Source organism: Petromyzon marinus, chromosome 11 (genome assembly GCF_048934315.1).
Source record: "Petromyzon marinus isolate PM22_M1 ecotype Great Lakes invasive population chromosome 11, UKy_Petmar_22M1.pri1.0, whole genome shotgun sequence".
Classification (NCBI taxonomy): domain Eukaryota; kingdom Metazoa; phylum Chordata; class Hyperoartia; order Petromyzontiformes; family Petromyzontidae; genus Petromyzon; species Petromyzon marinus.
The window spans coordinates 10,658,264-10,679,762 of record NC_133677.1 but is presented as its reverse complement, the minus strand read 5'-3'; the positions used below and the strand labels follow the sequence as shown (position 1 = coordinate 10,679,762).

The window sequence follows — 21,499 nt, the reverse complement described above, 5'->3', positions numbered from 1 at the left end:
TTCACAATGCACCGTCTTGGTTCATAACGCAGCGCCTTTAGTAAACATTATAATGAGCATACTTCAAAATGTTAATTCTAGATTTGAAGCTTGCGTGACTGCAAGGATCCATACTCTTTGGTTCTATTCGGCAAAGTCACGTAGGTAAAAAATAAAATAACAAAAATCACGACGTTTCGGCCACAACACAAGTGGCCTTCATCAGCTGAAGGGACCGTGCTGTCATGAGGACAGCTTTTCACTGCAACGCTGTCCTCATGACAGCACGGTTCCTTCACCTGATGAAGGCCACTTGTGTTGTGGCCGAAACGTCGTGATTTTTGTTATTCAAAATGTTAGTTTGTTTTTCCCCCTCTCTCTTCTACGTAAACGATGTAAGCTGACCTGCAACACACAAGCTGTGATGGAGACACCAACAGATGGATTGGATGTGTATTTCTACCTGCTGCGCTACAAGGCAATGGGTAGCACCTGCAGAGACGATGGGCCCCGTATGGCCGGGTACAGCATGATGAGAGAGTTCTGATCGTGGCGATACAGTACGTACTGCCTGTACTCGCCCTACCTGGGAGCGTGGCATAGGTGTTCCACACGGCACTGGTTTTCAAACGGCCCGGATCTGTACTGAGCACGGGTTCTGCACACGGCACGGGTTCTGCACACGGCACGGGTTCTGCACACTACACGGGTTCTGCACCAGGAATGGGGTTTCCACAAGGCACGGTTCTCCACCGGTTCTGCACATGGCACGGGTTCTACACATGGCACGGGTTCTGTACATGGCACGGGTTCTGCACACGGCACGGGTTCTGGACCTGGAATGGGTTTTCCACAAGGCACGGTTCTCCACCGGTTCTGCACAAGGCACGGGTTCTGCACATGACACGGGTTCTGCACATGGCACGGGTTCTGCACACGGCACGGGTTCTGCACCTGGAATGGGTTTTCCACAAGGCACGGTTCTCCACCGGTTCTGCGAAAGGCACGGGTTCTGCACATGGCACGGGTTCTGCATATGGCACGGGTTCTGCACCTGGAATGGGTTTTCCACAAGACACGGTTCTCCACCGGTTCTGCACATGGCACGGGTTCTGCACATGGCACGGGTTCTGCACATGGTACGGGTTCTGCACATGGCACGGGTTCTGCACGGGGTACAGTTTCTGCACATGGCACGGGTTCTGCCCACGGCACGGGTTCTGCACGGGGTACGGGTTCTGCACGTACGGGTTCTGCACATGGCACGGGTTCTGCACGGGGTACGGGTTCTGCACATGGCACGGGTTCTGCACATGGCACGGGTTCTGCACGGGGTACAGGTTCTGCACATGGTACGGGTTCTGCACGGGGTACGGGTTATGTGTAAGGCACGGGTTCTGTGTAAGGCACGGGTTCTGCACGGGGTACGGGTTCTGCACATGGCACGGGTTCTGCACATGGCACGGGTTCTGCACGGGGTACGGGTTCTGCACGGGGTACGGGTTCTGTACATGGCACGGGTTCTGTACATGGCACGGGTTCTGCACATGGCACGGGTTCTGCACGGGGTACGGGTTATGTGTAAGGCACGGGTTTGCACATCTTAGAGCAGAGATTCTTAACCTTTACTACAGCCGTGCACCCCTTTGGTTCTCAGTCGTGAAACACGTGTATAATGTAGAATTGAAGCTTTCGTGACTGCATAAATTACTATACTCATTGGATTTTTCGGTAAAGTCACGTATGTAGAAAATTATATTAAAATAATAAATCACGACGTTTCGAACGCAACATGAGCGATCATCATCAGGTGTAAAATGTGCTCCCTCACTATTTGTTTTACACCTGATGATGATCGCTTGCGTTGCGTTCGAAACGTCGTGATTTATTATTTTAATATAACTTTCTACATACGTGACTTTACCGGAAAAAAAAAACAATGAGCACGTGTATAATGTTAATACATGCCTAGGGGTTTGATGAAACAAAGTAGTTGTACTTAGGTGCCCGTGCTTAATTTGTGTTTCGATGATTTACCTTCTAACAAAAATGTGGCCATGTCTCGCACCCCCAGAAAGGGCATCTCGCACCCCCAGGGGATGCGTGCACCCCAAGGTAAGAACCACTGCCTCAGAGCATCACGTCACATGCGATATAAAAGGTTTAAGGACACGTTTGTCTCCTTCACTTACTTCTCTGCTCCCATATCCTCTTCATCAAAGCTTGCTTCAAATACCCCCCCCCCCAAAAAAAATCCACCTGTAAAATACTATAGCGCTGGCGTTTATGGTTGTGCCCTATGTCTCCAGTTCCTTTTCGGGTTGTACCACGTGCTGTTTGGTATGCTGCCCGACGCTTCACTTCACGTGCTTGCGGCAAAACGTCGGACACAGTGTGCGGACAGCACGCGGTACAACCCGAATATCGTACCGTACATATCTGCGCGCCACCTGTGCAATGTAACTGTCGAATGCCGTGACTGATCTCGCGTCTCTTGAGACGCTGCACTTTCTTCTTGAGGTATGCAAATGGTGTCTGCAGGCCAAGAACAAAAAAAAGTGTTGTAGACTCGAGAGACAATGGAAGAAATAAAGCTGGGGAAAGGCACTAAAACAGCGGGGGCCGATCCACCAAACACCACGATTCATTCTGGTGGAGTTCAACGGGCTCTGAGATCCACCACAAAGCTATGACCAACAATTACCACTGCAGAATGCACAGTGCCGGATTATCCTAGTCACAAAAGTAGCTACATGTGTAGTAGCTGCATGTGTAGTAGCTGCATGTGTAGTAGTAGCTACACATATAGTAGTAGCTACAAGTGTAGTAGCTACGGGCCCCGCACTTTCAAGGGCCCCGCGCTAAACGCTTTCAAGCAATCAATTCCTTTTCAGTGATTCTGCACTTGCTCTATTACCATAGTACCGTATTGCCTTTAACTTTTTATGAAGGACTGAGTGTTTAAGGTTAGCGATTTGTCGTATTATCTGGCTGTATAGCAAGTGAAAAAATACAATTACTTTACTATGCAAGTAAAAAAATACGTGTTTTAATATTCTTGATTTGAAGCTTTCGTGACTGCAGGAATCCATACTCTTTGAGTGTTTCGGTAAAGTGTTATATTTTATACCTACGTGACTTTACCTAAAGAACCAAAGAGTATGTTTAAATATTGATGTGTTTATTTATTTATTTAGGGCCCCTTTATAACATATGCTACAGGCCCCGCACTAGCTTAATCCGGCACTGAGAGTACAGTATATATAAAGTACTCATGCAATCTATTGACAGCAGTTATTAACTTCTGAAACATATGAGTTCTTAGTCGGGGATTTGTATTTGCCATCAGCCATGACGAAACTTCTATCAGTTACCAGGTTTGAATGATTTTGCTGAAATGGTAGAAAAAAAATAGGAATGGCATGTCTTGACTCTGCTCCTCCAGGTCGCTGCTCAATGTCCCCACCACCTCGCCCTGACATCCCCAGCGTGGGACAATAAATAACATCACTGCAGTCAATTCCAATGTAAAAAAAAGTCCTCAATCCTCTCGACAAAACTCATCCCTCACCGTCTGCAAACCCTAGCCCGACATTAGCACGGTAGGCTACATACGGTGCGAAAGAAGTTCAACATACACACATTACCATCTGCGTCAATGCAACCATTCCATATCCCTCAATTTATGCTGTTAACCCCTGCAAATTTGTGTCCTATCTCTAACCTCGCTTTACTTATTAAAGCCCGAGAAAGGGTAATATACTTCCAACTCTATAAACACTTCTCCCTCCATGGCCTATACTGGCATGTAAATTAACTACTGGTATAAAGTATATATTTTTAAACTTAATTTCTAAGACGTATAAACATGTCCATGTTAGCTTTGGTGAACGATTCAATAAAAAAGTGTCTTTTATACAAGCCGGAGTAGCCATATGTACACACATACTTTTCAGGCAGTCTGTTCAATAGGCTTTGTTGTACTGCCAAGTTGGCAGTCCGGACTTAAGAACAGTCAGATATATCAGAGCACACGGTAATAGCATGTGGAGTGACCAATGAACCTCCAGTGGAATAAACAGAATTTAAATTTTGATTTAAAGATTTCGTGACTGCAGGGATTCATATTCTTGGTTCTTTCGCTAAAGTCACGTAGAAGGGAAACAATAAAATAATAAAAATATAAAGCAATAAAATTCTCACGACGTTTCGACTGCAACACAAGCAATCATCATCAGGTGTGAAAACCACAGCAAGAAAATTTGAAAAAAGTGGCGTGTTTTTATTGTTTTATTGTTTCCCTTCTACGTGACTTTACCGAAAGAACCAAGAAAACAGAATTTAATTGGCTTAACAATGGCATGGCGTGGCAGATACTGTCTAGCATGGTGCTCTTTCGGGATTGCTGTTCAGTATCACTTTGTCCATTACAGAACTTATCATGAGAGGCCAATACTTGCCAACGTAATGGTCATTTGACCAACAGTGTTTGCCTTGCAATGAAGATGTACTGCATGAGACTTAAAACCACCTTGCACAATAATGAGGACAACAAAGTTAATCAAATAGCTGTAGTGGGCCCAATGATACCATGTAATAATAATCCACGGTGCAAAGCCGTTACACACATCAAGGGGGCGATAATCACACGGCGGTGGTCAGGTGACTCAGGAGGATAATGCCGCGTCACACCTGTGATTAAACTAGATTCTCAATTCCAGTGAGTTGATGGTGTTAGCCCAGTCACCAGCAACTGCATGAAATCCATCACGACATTAGCTGTTCCATTTAATGCAAAGTTACTTCAGCTCTGATATTGAAACATTTCGGCTTCATGTGATATGATCGCTGAAAAAAAATACAAGAATAGGTTTTACCCTTTATGGCAAACAAAACAGGTGTTAAGATGTTCAAACACCAAATACAAACCTTTTGCAAGGAATCATGTCTGCATTCATCGCACGTACTTATGGTGAACATGCAAGCAAAAACATAATCTGGTAATACAGTAAAACCTTGGATTGCGAGTAACTTGGTCTGCGAGTGTTTTGCAAGACGAGCCAATTTTTTTTTATAAATATTAATTTGGTAACCGAGCGAGGTCTTGCAATACGAGTAGTAGTACGTATACGCTTTGTCTGCCGAGCGTCACGTGATCACAACTGATATACGAGTGCTTTGATATACGAGTGCTTTGGATTACAAACACGTTTCCGGAACGAATTATGTTCGCAATCCAAGGTTTTACTGTATAAGCATTGTCTTTGAAACTTATTGGTCTACACCAGAGACAGCTTTTTTTAGGGCCTTGTCTCACCAGTGTTAGACCAGAGAACGCCAAAAGGCGAACAGTACAAAGACAATGCACTATCATCTTAACACCTGCTTTGTTGCCAGAAATGATACAATCTATTCTTATTTTTTCATACTTTGATACTGGCAAAAAAAGAGGTCCCATGTTGATATGAACGCTCTTTTTGCAGGACACATGAAACGCAACTGGTGTGATAAAAGGTGCCTCGTGATGAACTGGCTTCCGAGACAGTTCTGCGGTGTCATCTTCTGGGGGACGTTCGATGGACAAGGTGGCGCAAGCAAAGTTGGAAGCGTCCCAGCATGGGGAGCGAAACGTCGGACAGCATGCGATAGAACCTAATGACACATCGGAGAGCTATAGACACAACTGGTACTCCGCCAGGGGTCGGCAACCTGCGGCTCCGGAGCCACGTGTGGCTCTTTAAGGACCGTATTGCAGCTCTTGAAATATTGATTTAAAAAATAGTTTTTTTTACCGAATTCGAAAAAAAATTGCTCTTGTTTTAAATATTGATTTAAAGCTTTCGTGACTGCAGTGATTCACATTCTTGGTTCTTTCGGTAAAGTCACCTTGTTTTTATATATATTTTATAATTTTATTGTTTCCCTTCAACGTGACTTTACCGAAAGAACCAAGAATATGCTCTTGTTTTATTGTTTGCCGACCTCTGACCGTGGAAGTCCAGTTTACCATGGAAGTCTAGTTTACCATGGGAGTCCAGTTGACCAAGGGAGTACAGTTGACCATGGAAGTCCAGTTGACCATGGGATTCCAGTTTACAATGTAAGCCCAGTTGACCAAGGGAGTACAGTTGACCAAGGGAGTCCAATCTTGATGTGAAGCATTCGTGACTGCAGGAATCCATACTCTTTGGTTCTTTCGGTAAAGTCACGTCAGTATAAAATAAAATAAATCACGGCGTTTCGGGCGCAACACAAGCGTTCATCATCGGGTGGGAAAGTATGGGAGTCCAGTTGACCATGGGCGTCCAGTTGACCATGGGGGTCCAGTTGACCATGGGGGTCCAGTTGACCATGGGAGTCCAGTTGACGATGGGGGTCCAGTTGACCATGGGAGTGCAGTTGACCATGGGAGTCCAGTTGACCATGGGAGTCCAGTTGACCATAGGAGTACAGTTGACCATTGGAGTCCAGTTGACCATGGGAGTCCAGTTGACCATGGGAGTCCAGTTGACCATAGGAGTACAGTTGACCATGGGAGTCCAGTTGACCATGGGAGTCCAGTTGACCATGGGCGTCCAGTTCACCATGGGGGTCCAGTTGACCATGGGGGTCCAGTTGACCATGGGAGTCCAGTTGACCATGGGGGTCCAGTTGACCATGGTTGTCCAGTTGACCATGGTTGTCCAGTTGACCATGGGAGTCCAGTTGACCATGGGGGTCCAGTTGACCATGGGAGTCCAGTTGACCATGGGGGTCCAGTTGACCATTGGAGTCCAGTTGACCATGGGAGTCCAGTTGACCATGGTTGTCCAGTTGACCATGGGAGTCCAGTTGACCATGGGGGTCCAGTTGACCATGGGAGTCCAGTTGACCATGGGGGTCCAGTTGACCATTGGAGTCCAGTTGACCATGGGAGTCCAGTTGACCATGGGGGTCCAGTTGACCATGGGAGTCCAGTTGACCATGGGAGTCCAGTTGACCATGGGGGTCCAGTTGACCATGGAGTGCAGGTTACCATAGGCAGGTGTCGGCAACCTGCGGCTTCTGAGCAACATGCAGCTCTTTAAGGACTGCTTCGTAACCGTTATTTATTAAGGACCCACCGTCTCGTGTTCACGCACATTGCAGCTCTTGAAATATTGATATTTTTTTCCCGAATTCGAAAAAAAATGTCTCTTCCTGTGTTTTTTGGTTGCCCACCCTTGTACGATCATATTCTCTGTTGCAATATAACAAAAAAATAGCTGGACTACGATGCGGCCAGACAATCTTCTTCTTTGTATGGCTGATGTTGATGGAGAGGAACAACTATTATTATTGTTATTTTACATTGAGGCGGTTGAGTCAGATAATTGCCTGCTTCATGCTTGTGAATCGGCCACTGCGTTCTTACATGTTCCATGGTCTGGGCCAGACAGTGGCGGTGCGCAAAATGGGTTCTTTTAACTCATCTGTCGATTTTTCAGTGTTCTCCACTCATACGTGTGGAGTTTCTCTGTGGGTACTCCAAATTTCCTCTCAAATGCTAAACACTCCCTCATATAATCAATCGTAAGATGGATATATCTAGATTTTGCCATGCACCCATTGCTGTGTGTTCAAGTGAGATTTTTTTTTGAGCAGCCGATGTTAACGTTCTCGTGAAAAGTTTATTACATTTTTTTTTAAAGGAACGCATCATTCACCAGACATTGTGGTACAATGCTGGTCAGCAAAAGCTTATCTTGTGATAGAATGTGGCCACGTAGCTTTGGAATTAAGCCATATGTTAACACTGCACATTCACGTTTTGGGTTTTTACTGCACAAGGGATCACTATTCAAAGAGATCAGTTATTTCCAATCGTGTTTAAACGCTTAGCAAACTAAGCTTGCAATCTAGAGGTTGTCTGTTTGATTTCCCGGCATAGCAAGTTTATTAAATCGTCCACCTCTGTCCACCCAGCAGTATAAACGAGTCCACTACAGTTCATCAGCAGGTAGTGTGGGTAATCCCACCTCTTCCAAGATGCCTCGCCAATGTGGAAGAGTAGGCCAAAGTCCCTCTCGACGGGCTCTTTTGAGCTACCTCGAATGGAGACATTTCTGCTGGCAGTGGCATGCGAAAGAAATTTCAGGGTTGCACCTTTACCTTTTACTGTTTACATAATTACTCGACCACGCATTAGGGGTCGTCCATAAATGACGTCACGCGATTTTGGACGATGTTTGACCCCCCCCCCCCTCGTCACACGGCGTCACAAAAAGTCAGACCCCCCCCTCAAATATGACGTCACAAAGCTCTGCCCCCCCAAAAAAAACACATATTTCCATTTTGAAAATAAAACATGCTTCAGATCGCTTTAAACTATTGACATTGTAGCGCGTATTTAATGTGGCGCTGCACTCTGATGTTGCAGGAGAAAACATTTATTTAAAAGTCTATTTAATTAAGTAGAACGTGTTGTCTATATTTATTATTTAAAGTTGCGCATTTTGGTGTGACGTCACGTTTCTCAAACCCCCCCCCCTCTCGTCACACATCGTCACAAATGTCTGACCCCCCTCCCCCTCCTCGGTGCGTGACGTCATTTATGGACGGCCCCTTATGCTTGAGAAATGTACAGTATAAATGTGAGTAGTCAGAACTGAGCATATACTATGTATGTTATCGGTACCCGTTGCTACAATCTCAGACTCACACTAGGTCAACTATGATTTCATATGATGGGAGAAGCTTGCAATGGGATGTCTAGCTGGGTGATCAACTGAGATCTGTTGCCTCCCGCAACCGATCTCAGTGGGCAGGTTGATGCGATACGGTTCCACGGTCTGGGGGACTCGTGGCCACAGCCACAGCCGCACCTGGGGTCACATCCCTCATCGTCCACTCGTGACGCCGGTGGCCACTGCGTCATCGCCCGTGTCCTGAACGGGATCGGTAGAGTGACGTCCACTCTGTCTTCGAGGGAAGTCGAAGCCGGGCACCTCTGCTGTTGGGTCAGTGACGAGGCGTTGCCTCGTTGTGTTGCCTGCGTCCCACGGATCCCCGTGCGTCTGGATAACTGGGCCGGTGCAAGCTGCATGGACATCGGCCGCCGTCTCCCAGAATTGCCGGCGTGATTTTAACTTCTGAGCTTTGGAGGAGAGGAATGTCTCGCCGTGGAGATGTTGACGAGGTGCCGGTGCGAGCACACCGTTGAGCGCACGTGTTCGGCTGGTGTTGTCACCCGGGTAAGACGTAAACAAGCACTCAGTATGATGTAGTGAAAATCAGCAGCGTCGGCAGTGCAGCAAAGCAGCGGATTTCTGTGGGCCATCAAACGAAGACGCGCGCTTTCAGATGCACTTCTGCGGCCGTCCAGGAACGCTCCACCTTCCGATGTCAGGAAGCCACTGGAGCGATGCGCTTTTGAATAAACTCGATTGAAAACTAAATTCTTTAGGAATTCTGCCTTTTGTGTTTAGTTTTTTGTCCTTCCCGCGCGCCTCCGATGAGCACGGTTGGCTACGTACGGTGCGAAAGAAGTTCAACATACGTACGTACAGAGAAGAAGGCAGTCAATCGTGTGCGATGCTGGCCACAACACCCCCCCTCCCCTCCTCCTGTGTACCTCCATCCTGAATAAGTGCTCACTCACAGCATTTCCCTGAATAGATTTGAAAAGAGAAATAGGATATTGTTTTCCCTGTACCGATGTTCATTCATACAGTTTTAACCCCAATAAGGCTTAAGCCAACCTGTGTCGTTCTGTCTTGATTTACAGTACTACTTCTCTGTCAGCACAGTTTACACTTGATACGGGCACTTGTCGTGCAAAGTATCAAGGTGTATTATTTATTCACTTATGCATTTTGCATTCGAGCTACGCGCAAGAAAGGCAGTGCCTCGAAGCGCTGACATTTTTGACAAAAAAAAGACTCCAATTTAAAAAGAAGTTTATTCCGAAGGACAATAAAACGAGCCTTGTACAGCACTATTGTTCAGCAGTGATTTTAAATGTGGCCAGTCGTAAAACTGCCACATTTTAGTGTGCCGTAGCTTTGGATTTTATTTTCCTTAGCTCCATCACGTGCACGCACACATGGACATAAACGAAAATGGCCAAGGGGTACTTCCAGCCATTTACCAGTGGTGACAGATTGAAGGACCTCAATGCTGATGAATGCTTTTCTGGGGAAACAAACAAAACTCCAAGCAGGAAATTTGGTGACTTTTACTCAATTGTCGTTACTGCTGGTAGCAGCATGTTCATTTTGTCTGCATTTTCTCATTATTCCGCTTCTCATTGCAGTGTGCTGATACAATAAAGTGCTTACACACATATATATTCACATACCCTATTAGAATTACTCTGCGACCTTGTTAGGCACATAAGGCATCGTGCGTCTTTTCAACCTCTTTGCACACAGCATGAACGTTCCCGTCTTCATTGAGAGGTAGGTAATCGTGCAACACGCATGTAACAAGAGGGGGGAGGGGGGTATATGGCTTCAAAACACCACGGTGGTGTAATGTTAAACTACCTTACCTGATATGCAGGAGGTTGTGGGTTTGATCCTGACCCTGACGCCTGTATATATGGAGTTTGCATGTTCTCCCTGTGGTCGCGTGTATTTCGTTTTTTTTATCCGTGTCCTCCGTTTTCTCCTTCCACATTTATAAACATGCGTTTATACTATTTTAATTATTTGGCTGCTATGAATATCCACACGATAGGCCACTTCGTTGAGCCCTCGTTTGTGGCCAGGGCACTCCTGAAAAGGAAGCTAATAGCTCAGTTGTCTCTACCTTGGTAAAATAAACATAAATACAGGTAGTCCCCGACTTACGATAAGATAGTTCCCGACTTACGATACAGGTAGTCCCCGACTTACGATGGAGATGCGTTACGACCCCATCGTAAGTCGAATATGGCCTAGCCTACCCAGGAGTCTAAAATAATGGTGATAATTGAGCAAAACAGAGCAATTTACAGTACCGTACTGTATAAACTATATACTGTATGTATTTATTAATTACAATACTGTATTGCACAGTAAAATTTCATAGAAAGTTTTTTCATTAAACAATCCTATCTGCCATAAAAACTTTTAACATGCATTGAACGTATGTATCGTATCGTGGTAACCCTAAAATGAAATCGCTAAAGCTACGTATCATACATGCATTGAACGTATCGTAACGTATCATATTGTACTGTACTCATCAAGATTCTGTCCGTCGTCTGCATACTTGAACGATGTTAGGCTCATCTTCTTTGGTTCTTTCGGTAAAGTCACGTAGAATGAGAATACAATAATAAAATAAAAAATAAAATTCTCACGTGACTTTACCGAAAGAACCTAAGAAGATGAATCCTTGCAGTCACGAAAGCTTTAAATCGATGTTTGGTTGTTGATGGCTACATTAACTTAGTTGTCGGAAGAGGATGGCGATGATCAAGTTACAGTATCGTACCTCGTACGCTGCTGCGTTTGCCTGCCGCGCGAAATTAAAAATATTTTACAATTTTGTCATATCGCTATTGCCAATGTAAGATCGAAATATCGTAAGTCAGACCATCGTAAGTCGGGGACTACCTGTATATAGTTAGGTGATTTGTTTACCTTTTCTATACTTTGCACTCCGATCGTGTTTTCGGATTGTTTGATGTTGTCACGTTTTGACCCACCCCTACTGGACATATGGTTAAAAAAGAGCTTTATAGCTCATCACATTCCTCCATTATACATTTTTATTCTGATATATTTTTCAGCGTCTCGATACAGCCCCTTGTGTTGTGACGCAACATGTTTTCTGTCCAGGGTTTCCTTGTGCCCCTTCTCCTTAACACGTCGTTATTGATACAAAGGGATGCAAGTGCATTCACTCGATTTAATGTCTGGCTCGGAGTTGTCAGTGTTACTCACCAACATGCACATTCGATGATCTCACGGTAGAATTTGGGAACAAATCTCGCTCTGTGTCACACTAATTTTAGTTCAGACCCTCTAAATAATGTGTTTTCAGACTCTGCTCATTGTGAAGCTGTGGTTTTTATTGCAGTATCCCTTTCGTGTGTTCAGGATTGGTATTCCGTTTGAGTGTCACATATTTGGGCATATGAAAAGGTAGGAAGAAGCCGTGGTCCCGGTGGGCACTGCCATCAGTTAAAGGTTTGAATTGTTTGCGTGCACGCCATTTATTTATTCCAATACAAGTCACGACTGCCTTGCTTTTTCAAGGGAACCAATGCGAATGGGTCAAGTAATGATTGTAATGACAATGCTTATGCCATTCCACGTGAGGAATGCATCGTAAATTTGCGTAATGTGCAAACGGCTTACCGCTGCGAGTTAACCAAACAATAACCAAACAATATTTTTTTGTTACAAATAAGACGCATGATTAATTACTGTGCTATTTGTAGTCATGCGTGTTACATTAACAGGTGAAATGTCTCGCTAACACAGCCACCGTTGCTCGTTTTCCTTGATGTGGCGGAGGCTCTGCGATCTTACATTGACATGCTAATCTCTCACAATACAATGGTCACCTACGCAGCTTCGTCGTCGTGGAGGTAGCCCAGCTCTCTCCGATCTTACATTGACATGCAAATTTCGTCACTAGCCCCGCCCACTTCGCTTATGACCCTTGGGCTACACCCATCTCAAACCTTTATAACATCCTGCCTTAGCAGCTATCTCGCTATTTTTTTCACCTGATGACGATTGCTTACGTTGCGATCGAAACGTCATTTTTTTTTCTATCTACGTGGCTTTACCGAAAGAACCAAATAACATGAATTCCTGCAGTCACGAAAGCTTTAAGTCAACGTTGCATAATTTCAGTATCTGTAACATCCACTTCATCGCAGGTGGCTGTTCAGGCAATTCCCTTGATAAACTACTGGGAGGCTGTGGGAATTGAGCCCACATTCTGGGTCCGGTGTATTGTGTTTTCTCGTTACGCATGCCTTTTGAGTGTTTGGTGGAGCGAAGAGTGAGGTTTCAATCTCTGGGCTACAACTAACCGGGACACACAATGGGAAGAATAATATCTCACAATAGCGGAAGAGGAGACAATTACATGTGACTGCATTATCTGGAGTGGTGTGAAATCATGCAATTGAAATAAACCGGGACATTTCATGTTGCCCGAGAAGCCTTTATGGAATTCCCAGGTCAGCTATCTCTAAAAGAGGACGACCTTGGGAAACCCTGGGAAATGCAGTACAGATGGCAAACTCACGATGAGATCAGCTCACGTGCAGGAGCTAGCAGTGGATAGATGACGGAAAGTGCTATGCTGTCATTGCACTGCCGATCAACGATGTGCGCTGGCTCCTCCCGGCATCCTCCACGTTGTTTCGGAGGGTAACATTTTTTTTTTGCCGATCGTGCAAGTGAAAGTGTAAGGTCACGAGTGCCGTGGCCTTAGAGCTACGACAAACATTAAAATCGAGCACTCGGCAAGTGTCTCGCGCCGGGAGGGGGAGGGCAGCAGCTCGAGATGCCTCTTTTTCCATTATCCACACACGTCCCACGGGGTGTGGCATGCATTATTTATGAGCATCGCGAGTTAAAAGTATGGACTGAGAAGGCTTATCGGGGCTGTCCAGCCAACAACAGATCAGCTTCTATTGACTGAGGACCTTTGAACCATGGCTGAAGATAATTATTTATGAATTCATAAACATTGTTTTTGTCACAACAGGATGTTTTTGTTGCTCTTTAGTGGATTATTCAACACGAAACAAACTTTTTTTCACTCGTGAATTCTGTTCATTTGTGAACCCTGTTTAGTGGCGATTCCTCCAGTCCGTTGGGGTTACGAAGCAGAAATGACGTGTGTGTGCGCCACGTGACTAAAGACATTACATGCCGGGCAAGCTGCTTAACTTCACAATATCACAAATGTGTGAAATAAATAGGATGAATTTCAATTAACATTATTTTCCTTCTGTTATTACAATGGTGAATATTTTACGTTTATTAGCTGAGTTCAAACTGGGTGCACCCCTATATATATTTGTTATGAACCTGGGGCCCATGAGTTATTTGGGGCATAAGCTTTTGCTTAATTTGCTGATGCCTAGCATCGCCATTGACATTTCGTCAACTAACACTCGTACAAAAGCATTTACAACGTACTATTATAACATCATAATTATTTTTAAAGTGAAAAATCCAAACGTTTCACTTCTTAAATGAGCGTAGAGCATGGGTCGGTGCTCATCTCTGCGGGTTGAGTTAGGAGTGGAAATTTTAACATTCCCACAGTGGAGACCACGCTCTGCCAAAGACAGAAACTGTTGACTTCTGACATTGTGTCAATTCCATGGGGGGATGATGGGCTGAGTCAACCTCTGACTGGGAAATTGACTCTCAACCTGATTGGGAGTCGAGCATCCTGACACATCGCTGCACAACTGGATTCCAGTTAAACATCCACAATGTGCCAGCCACACGGCATTACTAATTTGTTCCGATGATGTGCAATTTTCTTTAATTTAATACATTTGCTTTTTGGCACCATTCTGATAGCGCAGAACTATCACGACGGTGCTATGCCTCGCAAACGGCTACAGTCTGCCAGTAGCGAACAATGTTTATATGTGTCGGGGTGTCAGGGGAAGGATTCCCACCAATAGGAGGGTTGGTGGGACGGTGACAGGAGAAGGGGTAATCGAGGAGATATAAGGAGAGAACTTCAGGAAGAGGGGGCCTTGGGTGGGAACGAGACTGAGAGACGGCTGGAGGGAGGTGTGGATGACAGAAGAGGAATAAACACCGAACCCCCTGCAACCCTTATGTCGGCTCTCCTTTACATATGCATAATCCCAAATGAGTATTTTAGTAATTTTCGCATATTAATCAAATTTGGACCATGACGCTGGTACACAATGGCCTACTTGGTTTTGAACGACGTGAGGGGACTTTTAACGTCCACCGTGAAGCAGATGGCGCGTGGTATTTTTACGGTTTGCTGACCCACAGTAATAACGAGGACGGCCTGCCGGATTCGAACCGCGAACCTCTGCATGAAGCTGTGAACGTGCTGCCGCTGGGCCGTGTTTAAAAAAAAATCCTCACTGGTGGCGAGATCTGACCTCACAACCTTGTGTTTACTGTTATAGCAAATGTGTGTTTAATGTGTTAGCAAAGACCAAACAAGTGCTGCGCGTGGATGAAGAGTGGCTTAAGGCTTAACCCATGACTTAAAGCTTCCGTGACTGCAGGAATTTGCATGTAAATTTCACATGCACATTTGCATGTAAATGTGACATTTTACATGCAAATTTCTCACGTTAACATCACTAGTCCTGCCCACTTCCTGACCCTTGCGCTACACCCATTTCAAACATTTAATAAGTAAGATTTAAAAATACTTTTTTCTTAAAAAACACGCTTTAATTAAATGTACCGTACTAGCAAAGGCAAAACTCCACGACTCCAGGAAGTGGCCCCGAGGCTTGCCACAACGTAAGGGGACCGTGGTGATTTACAGCCAACGTCAGTTGAGCGTGGACAATTAGACCTAAGCCGAAACATAACGTAAAAAATAATGTTTTAAAATGTTTTTTTAATTTTTAATGATAGAATATATATAGTATTGTCATCAGTATGACATACGTATACCAAGTTTGCAGTCGATACCACATTGGGAAGTGGGTTAAAATTGAGTTACAAGATTTGAGGATAAGACGACAACAGAGTGAGTTAAATAAAAGCGTGTAAAAACAGCCTGCCTCAGCAGCTTTACCCCTTCGTTTTTCTCCTGATGACGATTGCTTGTGTTGCGATCGAAACGTCGTAGTTTTTTTTGTTATTTTCTTTGAACCTATCTACGTGACTTTCCCGAAAGACCCAATAATATGGCTTAACCCAGTTCATATTCTTGGTTCTTTCGGTAAAGTCACGTATAAGGGAAACAACAAAATAATAAGAATATAAAATATTAAAAAATATAAATCAAAATTTAACCCAGTTCGGTTTGATGGTGTGGTCTGTGCAGTGGCCTAAATACATTATTAGCTCAGGGTGCAGCAATCGGTCAGGTGGGGCCACACTATTTGATTTGCGCATTTTACGGAAGCCACGCGTTACTGCTCTTAATTTAATGAAAATAAAACGTGGAACGTGAATGAAAGCATTTACGTAAAAATGTAAACCGCGTTTTTTTATTATTATTAGTTTTTGTTCTTTACCACTGTTGTTGAAAACACGTTTCATGGTGGTTATCAAGGGGGCCCTAGCTCGTAGCTTTGGCCACGGGGGGAATGCGTACCCCCCTGTCCCCCACGCTCGTTACACTACTGGCTCAGTGGGTAGCCTCTAAAATGCCAATTTGTATCTGCCCTTGTTCTATAATATAGTACATTACAGAGCCCGAGAAACATTTCTATAAAGCCGCTCGCCATGTTTCACTCGCCATAAGGTTATCTAATACTCTCGCCATAATTTATTTCAGTGAAATACATTTGACTTTTTAGCAGATAACACATTCGTGGTACCTGGATCTAGAATCCAATTTTTGAGGCGCATTTACCGTATTCGTTTAATTGTATATTCTTGATGTGGCATTCACAGTAAGGTCCATATTACCGTAATTGTAATATGCTGCTTTAACGCTACGTTAAACGAAATTACTGTAATCTCATTGGGCACATCATTATAAGTAATACTGCTCTTAATTACTAATGCGTGACTGTTTAACAAGTGCTTCCAACAAATACTGCAAATTCTCAAAGCACAGAAGCCTTGCAATTCTACTGCAATCCGGGCGCGCCGTAGGGATTTTCCCGTAGTTTCTTCTGCCTGGCTTACAAGCCTCATTATGCAGTTACAAGTTTAAAGAATGCACAATCTCCACATATACTGTACTGCATTAGAGAGAGGTGGAAGTTCCCATAGAGGTCACACACCTTTTGTTGTTTAATACCACGTCGCATAATATTCTTTGAGTTCCGTGTTTTATGATTTTGACACGTTTTTACCTTTTCAACAAATGTTATCCAGAGTGTGGCGCGACCAGCATCATGTCACCAGATGAAGAAGCCAATCAGAACTCCCCGAGAGCAGTATATCACTGTCAGAGAATGATCTGTTGAACTTGTGTACATCTGAAATCTCATACAATTACCTCTTGACCACACGAGAGAGACGACACAAGGGGATGGAGCCTTCATATACTGTAGCCGTCTCCCCACAAACAAATACAACTATCTTATTCATCATAACGGCACTCATGATTATTTTGTCTCACCCACATTAGCACCTTCCCATCTGCCTTTATGAAGAAAAAAACGTTTCTCGCCTGACGGTCAACCCTGTACGTTTAATTCCCAGAGGTAGCATTCAGCGAAATAAGTGTGGAACCAAATTCAGTGTTTCTTTTGTGAGGTCATTGGTGACTGGACTGACACCAACAACTCTCTACACTTGAAAACCCAGTTTAATAATGGGCCGTGTGCCCAGATTTCACCAGCTCAGTGCCGTGACCTCTGAGTCACCCGGCCATCTCACGTCACTGTTTATTTAAATCAGAGTCGCCTTAGGGGCCGTACATAAATGACGTCACGCGATTTTGGACGATTTTTCATCGTCACAAATGTCTGACTCCCCCCCCAGGTGCGTGACGTCATTTATGGAAGGCCTCTTAGGCACACCCAATGAATCCTACAATTCATAATCGCCAACGGAGCACCAGCCTGTGGCGAAACCTTGTCACGGCCGCTTATAATGGGTGGTTTACGCTTGAGGTTATGGCTAAATGTGCATTGGGTCAACCTACGTCGTTTTATGATCGTATAATGCACAGACTGCACACACACACACCATCTAAGAATTTAAATGTTTGAATTGACTCGAGCGGATGGCTTGTCAAACGCCCTCATTGCTGATCAAGCAATATGGCTCAGTCAGCTGGGATTAGAAAGGTAGCTGGGCTGTCATTGACCCTGGGAGGCGATGATGAAGCAAATTTTGCTAAAACGGTGCACGCTTGGCTTTGACGCCTCAGACCAGGCCGTTTGTTTTGCGCTTGGTAGCGTTACATGCCATGGTGTGAACGTCGTCTTCTTTCCCGAGTTTATTTTGACCATGCTCTCAATGCAATGTTAAACCTTCAATCGTGCTTTCTGTTGCCAGTTGCTTGACGTGTTAGGCGTTTGTGGCCTGTGGTCATCGAAGGTAATACAAAATAATAATATCGTGCTCAATTCAAACACTGCCAAACTTTACTTTGTGATGCAACACAACGCCGCATAATTATTTAATCTTTATCATTGAACCTCATTTGCCAGTACCAAAATATAATAATAGGGTTTTTTTCCCGAGCCCTCATTTCTTTGATAGTGCATTGTCTTTGAGCTGTACGCCTTTTGGCGTCATCTGGTCTAGCACCAATTGGGACTAGGCTCTAAAGAAAGCTGTCTCTGGTGTGGACCAATCAGTTTCAAGGACAATGCATATATTATAAGAGTGTGTTTTTTGTTTGCATTTTGACTGCAAGTATTGTGGTTAATGCAGACATGAATCCTTGTAAATAAAGGTTTCAGTTTTATTGCCAGAAAAAGGGGAAAACCCCTATTATTTTATCTTTGTTCAATGTGCTGAAAAAGCTTTAGACAGTTAAAACTGTTCTGTAAAATCCTGCATATATTAAAAAAAACTGAGCAAAACAAGTGTGGCCATGTGATTTATAGCTCGTAGATTTATATGGGTCCTTACGCATACACTAAGTGCTTAATATGGATAGCAGCCAATTAACACTTGTAACATTGTTTTATTACTTTGTTTTGTAAGCATGCGTGTGGTTCACTCCGACGTTTTGGATTTTTTTTCTGACTTCCTGGACCTCATCCTGATTATGTTTGACGTAGTTTGAAATTAAACGTCCGCCATTTCTAATTGCTGTATTTGGTCGTGAGATTTGTCATACGACTTATCGGCAGTGAGCTCAAACACTAACAAATGGCGCGATGTCACACCCTTGTACAAGTGAACATTTAATTTGTTTGGCTGTGTTGGGTGGTGACAGGTCTTAACAGCGCACATTTCGTCATATAATTAATTTCGTGGCCTAACCAAATATATATTACGAACCATAATATTGGCTCTGAAACCCTATGTGTGAAATTAAAGTATGCACGTGTTTCTGCAAAGCGAGAATTTATGTAGTACAGAAGTATGCGTGTATTCTTCTCGACTACACACACACTATATTCTTAGTTCTTTCGGTAAAGTCACGTTGAAGGGAAACAACAAAATAATAAAATATATATAAAACAATAAAAATTCTCACGACGTTTCGACCATAACACAAACGGTCGTCTTCAGGTGTGTCGGTTTGCATAAATTTATTTATTTTAAAACGGTGTACTTATTTATTTATAAAAAAACGTTAGCGCCACGCGCAGCGATTTGGCAGTTTATTTAGACGGACTAGTCCATCTATGTTCTGAAAAGAGGAGGGGGGAGACGAAATTTTATATTACGATGTGCTTGCACCAATGTGTGAGCAATATATAGGTCCAGGATGTGCATAGCGGTCGATTCCTACCTGGTATTCACAAGACAAACGTGGTTGCTAGAGGCGCTGAGCCACTCTGCATGACGTCCCCTGCAGCCTCTGAAAGGCGTCATCGCTAACACTTACCTCACCGGTTTGCTCGAGCAGAGGGATCTTTACTCTTTGTTTTTTTCGGTTCTTTAACACTTTTTTATACGTGATTTTACCGAAAAAAAACAAAGAGTAATTCCTGCAGTCACGAAAGCTTCGAATCAAGTCAGAGGGATCTTTGTTTAGGACGATGTCTATGTATGCATTTGGTTACTATGCGCTGTAGGTGATCAATGATTAGGTCAGGATAGATTAAAGAATTCCATATCAAGACACATAAAAGCCTACCCATTTTCACAGGCATGCACTCACGCTAAGGACACCCTTGCCGGAGGTGTAACATCACATTGACCAAGGTGACAAATTATGTCCCAATGCAAGTGGCTTGGCTGAGCCGTCACACAACTATCTGATGTGTGGACATTTGTGAAAAAGAGCTTTGTAGCTCTTCGGATTCCTCCAGTATAAATACATATTCTGGCTCTCAAATGTCCCGAACACTCACCACCCCCTTCACCCCCTACCAAATCCTGCACTTATGTCCATGACTGCAGCACACATAACACCAAACAATGTCGGCATATCTCTACAAGGATCTGACCAATGCAGGCTTACAGCTGATCCACCCTGCACCAGCGAATCATTTCTGCATTGTGAGAATTGACACCGTTATACTTCTTTCCGACAGACTCTATACCGTACCCATGACACTCGAGTAAATTGGTGTTCTTTAACACTTTTTTTTATCCTGTTAAATATTACATTGTGCCGATATTGCTTGAGAATTCAAAACCTCTCGGGGTGGTCTCGTGGCTCAGAGGTCAGAGCACTGATCTGCTGCCGCTTGCCGCTGCCGCTGACATCATGGGTTGCGTGAGGATTTACACCTTTTCCACATACTTAACCCGGACATATTTCTCAGCCAGCCTCGGTCTTGTAAGACTGTGAAGTATTCTGTACCGTAATAGAGGTGAAAACAATACCACCAGATCAGGACAGGCGACAACCTGAGTTCAATTCCTGACCATGATTCAGGTCAGCGGGAAGTGATTGGGCGCCATCGTGGCGAGATGTTAACTACCTCACCTGGTATACAGGAGGTTGTGGGCTCGGTCCCGACCTTGACGCCTGCTGTATATTTGAAGTTTGCATGTCTCTGCCCGTGGTCGCGTGGAGTTTTCTCCAGGTCCTCCGGTTTTTCGCTCCACATTTAGATTCATGCCTTGAGAGTATTTGGCTGCTATAAATGTCCACACGATGAGCCACTTCGGTGAGCAATCATTTGTGGGCAGGTCGCTTCTGAAAAAGAGCTGTATAACTCAGCGGGCCTTACTTGCTAAAATAAAAAAAAAATTGTTTAGTTCGTTGAAATATCTGAACCAATCGTGGCCCTTCCTTCACGAGCCTGCACCGACCAGCGTGAAAAATGATCGCAAAATTCCCTGGCCAACACATCATGCGGAGGCCATCATCCAGCAGTGGATTGAGCAAAGCTGTACGTCATTATTGAGATAGATGGTCCCCATTGTTGATTTCGTTCTTGGACAGACTTCTGACGTGGAACAATACAGCTGGTGAGATACTTGAGAGATAAATATTGTGCGGAACACGTGGGGCGGAAGTACGAGTCAACCACAGGCAAAACCGTTGAGTTATATTGGGGCTCTCTTAACCAAATAAACTGAAAAACATGGAATATTTAAATATTTTTTTGTTTTTGAGTATCCGTGACTCGATAGCACAATTGTTACTCCTGCTTTAAAGCTCGTTTAAAATGTTGCCCAAGAGCAAAGCACTTTGAATGCACCGGATCTTGTCAGGTCGCTGACGCTAAGCAGAGATGCAGCGGGGGCCTTTCTTGGATACTCAAGTTTCCTCCCCCATATCGTCGTCAGTCATCAATGGAATTGGCAAAACATCCCCCCACCGCTAG

At 44.2% G+C, this 21,499-nt stretch overlaps 1 protein-coding gene across 2 annotated transcripts; it reads left to right on the top strand.

Annotated features, from left to right (window-relative positions):
• Positions 1 to 1,908: 1,908 nt before the first annotated feature.
• Positions 1,909 to 11,043, top strand: LOC142924286 (uncharacterized). 2 transcript variants are annotated; one of them, XM_076066368.1, is made up of 3 exons: positions 1,909 to 2,094; positions 3,425 to 3,581; positions 5,463 to 11,043. In XM_076066368.1, exon 3 carries the CDS (start codon positions 6,259 to 6,261, stop codon positions 6,997 to 6,999), a length of 741 nt encoding a protein of 246 aa, XP_075922483.1. In that variant the 5' UTR covers positions 1,909 to 2,094; positions 3,425 to 3,581; positions 5,463 to 6,258; the 3' UTR covers positions 7,000 to 11,043. The 2 variants fall into 2 exon arrangements, with proteins under 2 accessions (XP_075922483.1, XP_075922484.1); XM_076066369.1 differs by lacking the exon at positions 3,425 to 3,581.
• Positions 11,044 to 21,499: the final 10,456 nt, after the last annotated feature.

Coding starts and splice junctions, on each gene's coding strand:
- LOC142924286 (XM_076066369.1), top strand. CDS start 6,259: ATGGGAGTCCAGTTGACCATGGGCGTCCAGTTGACCATGGGGGTCCAG.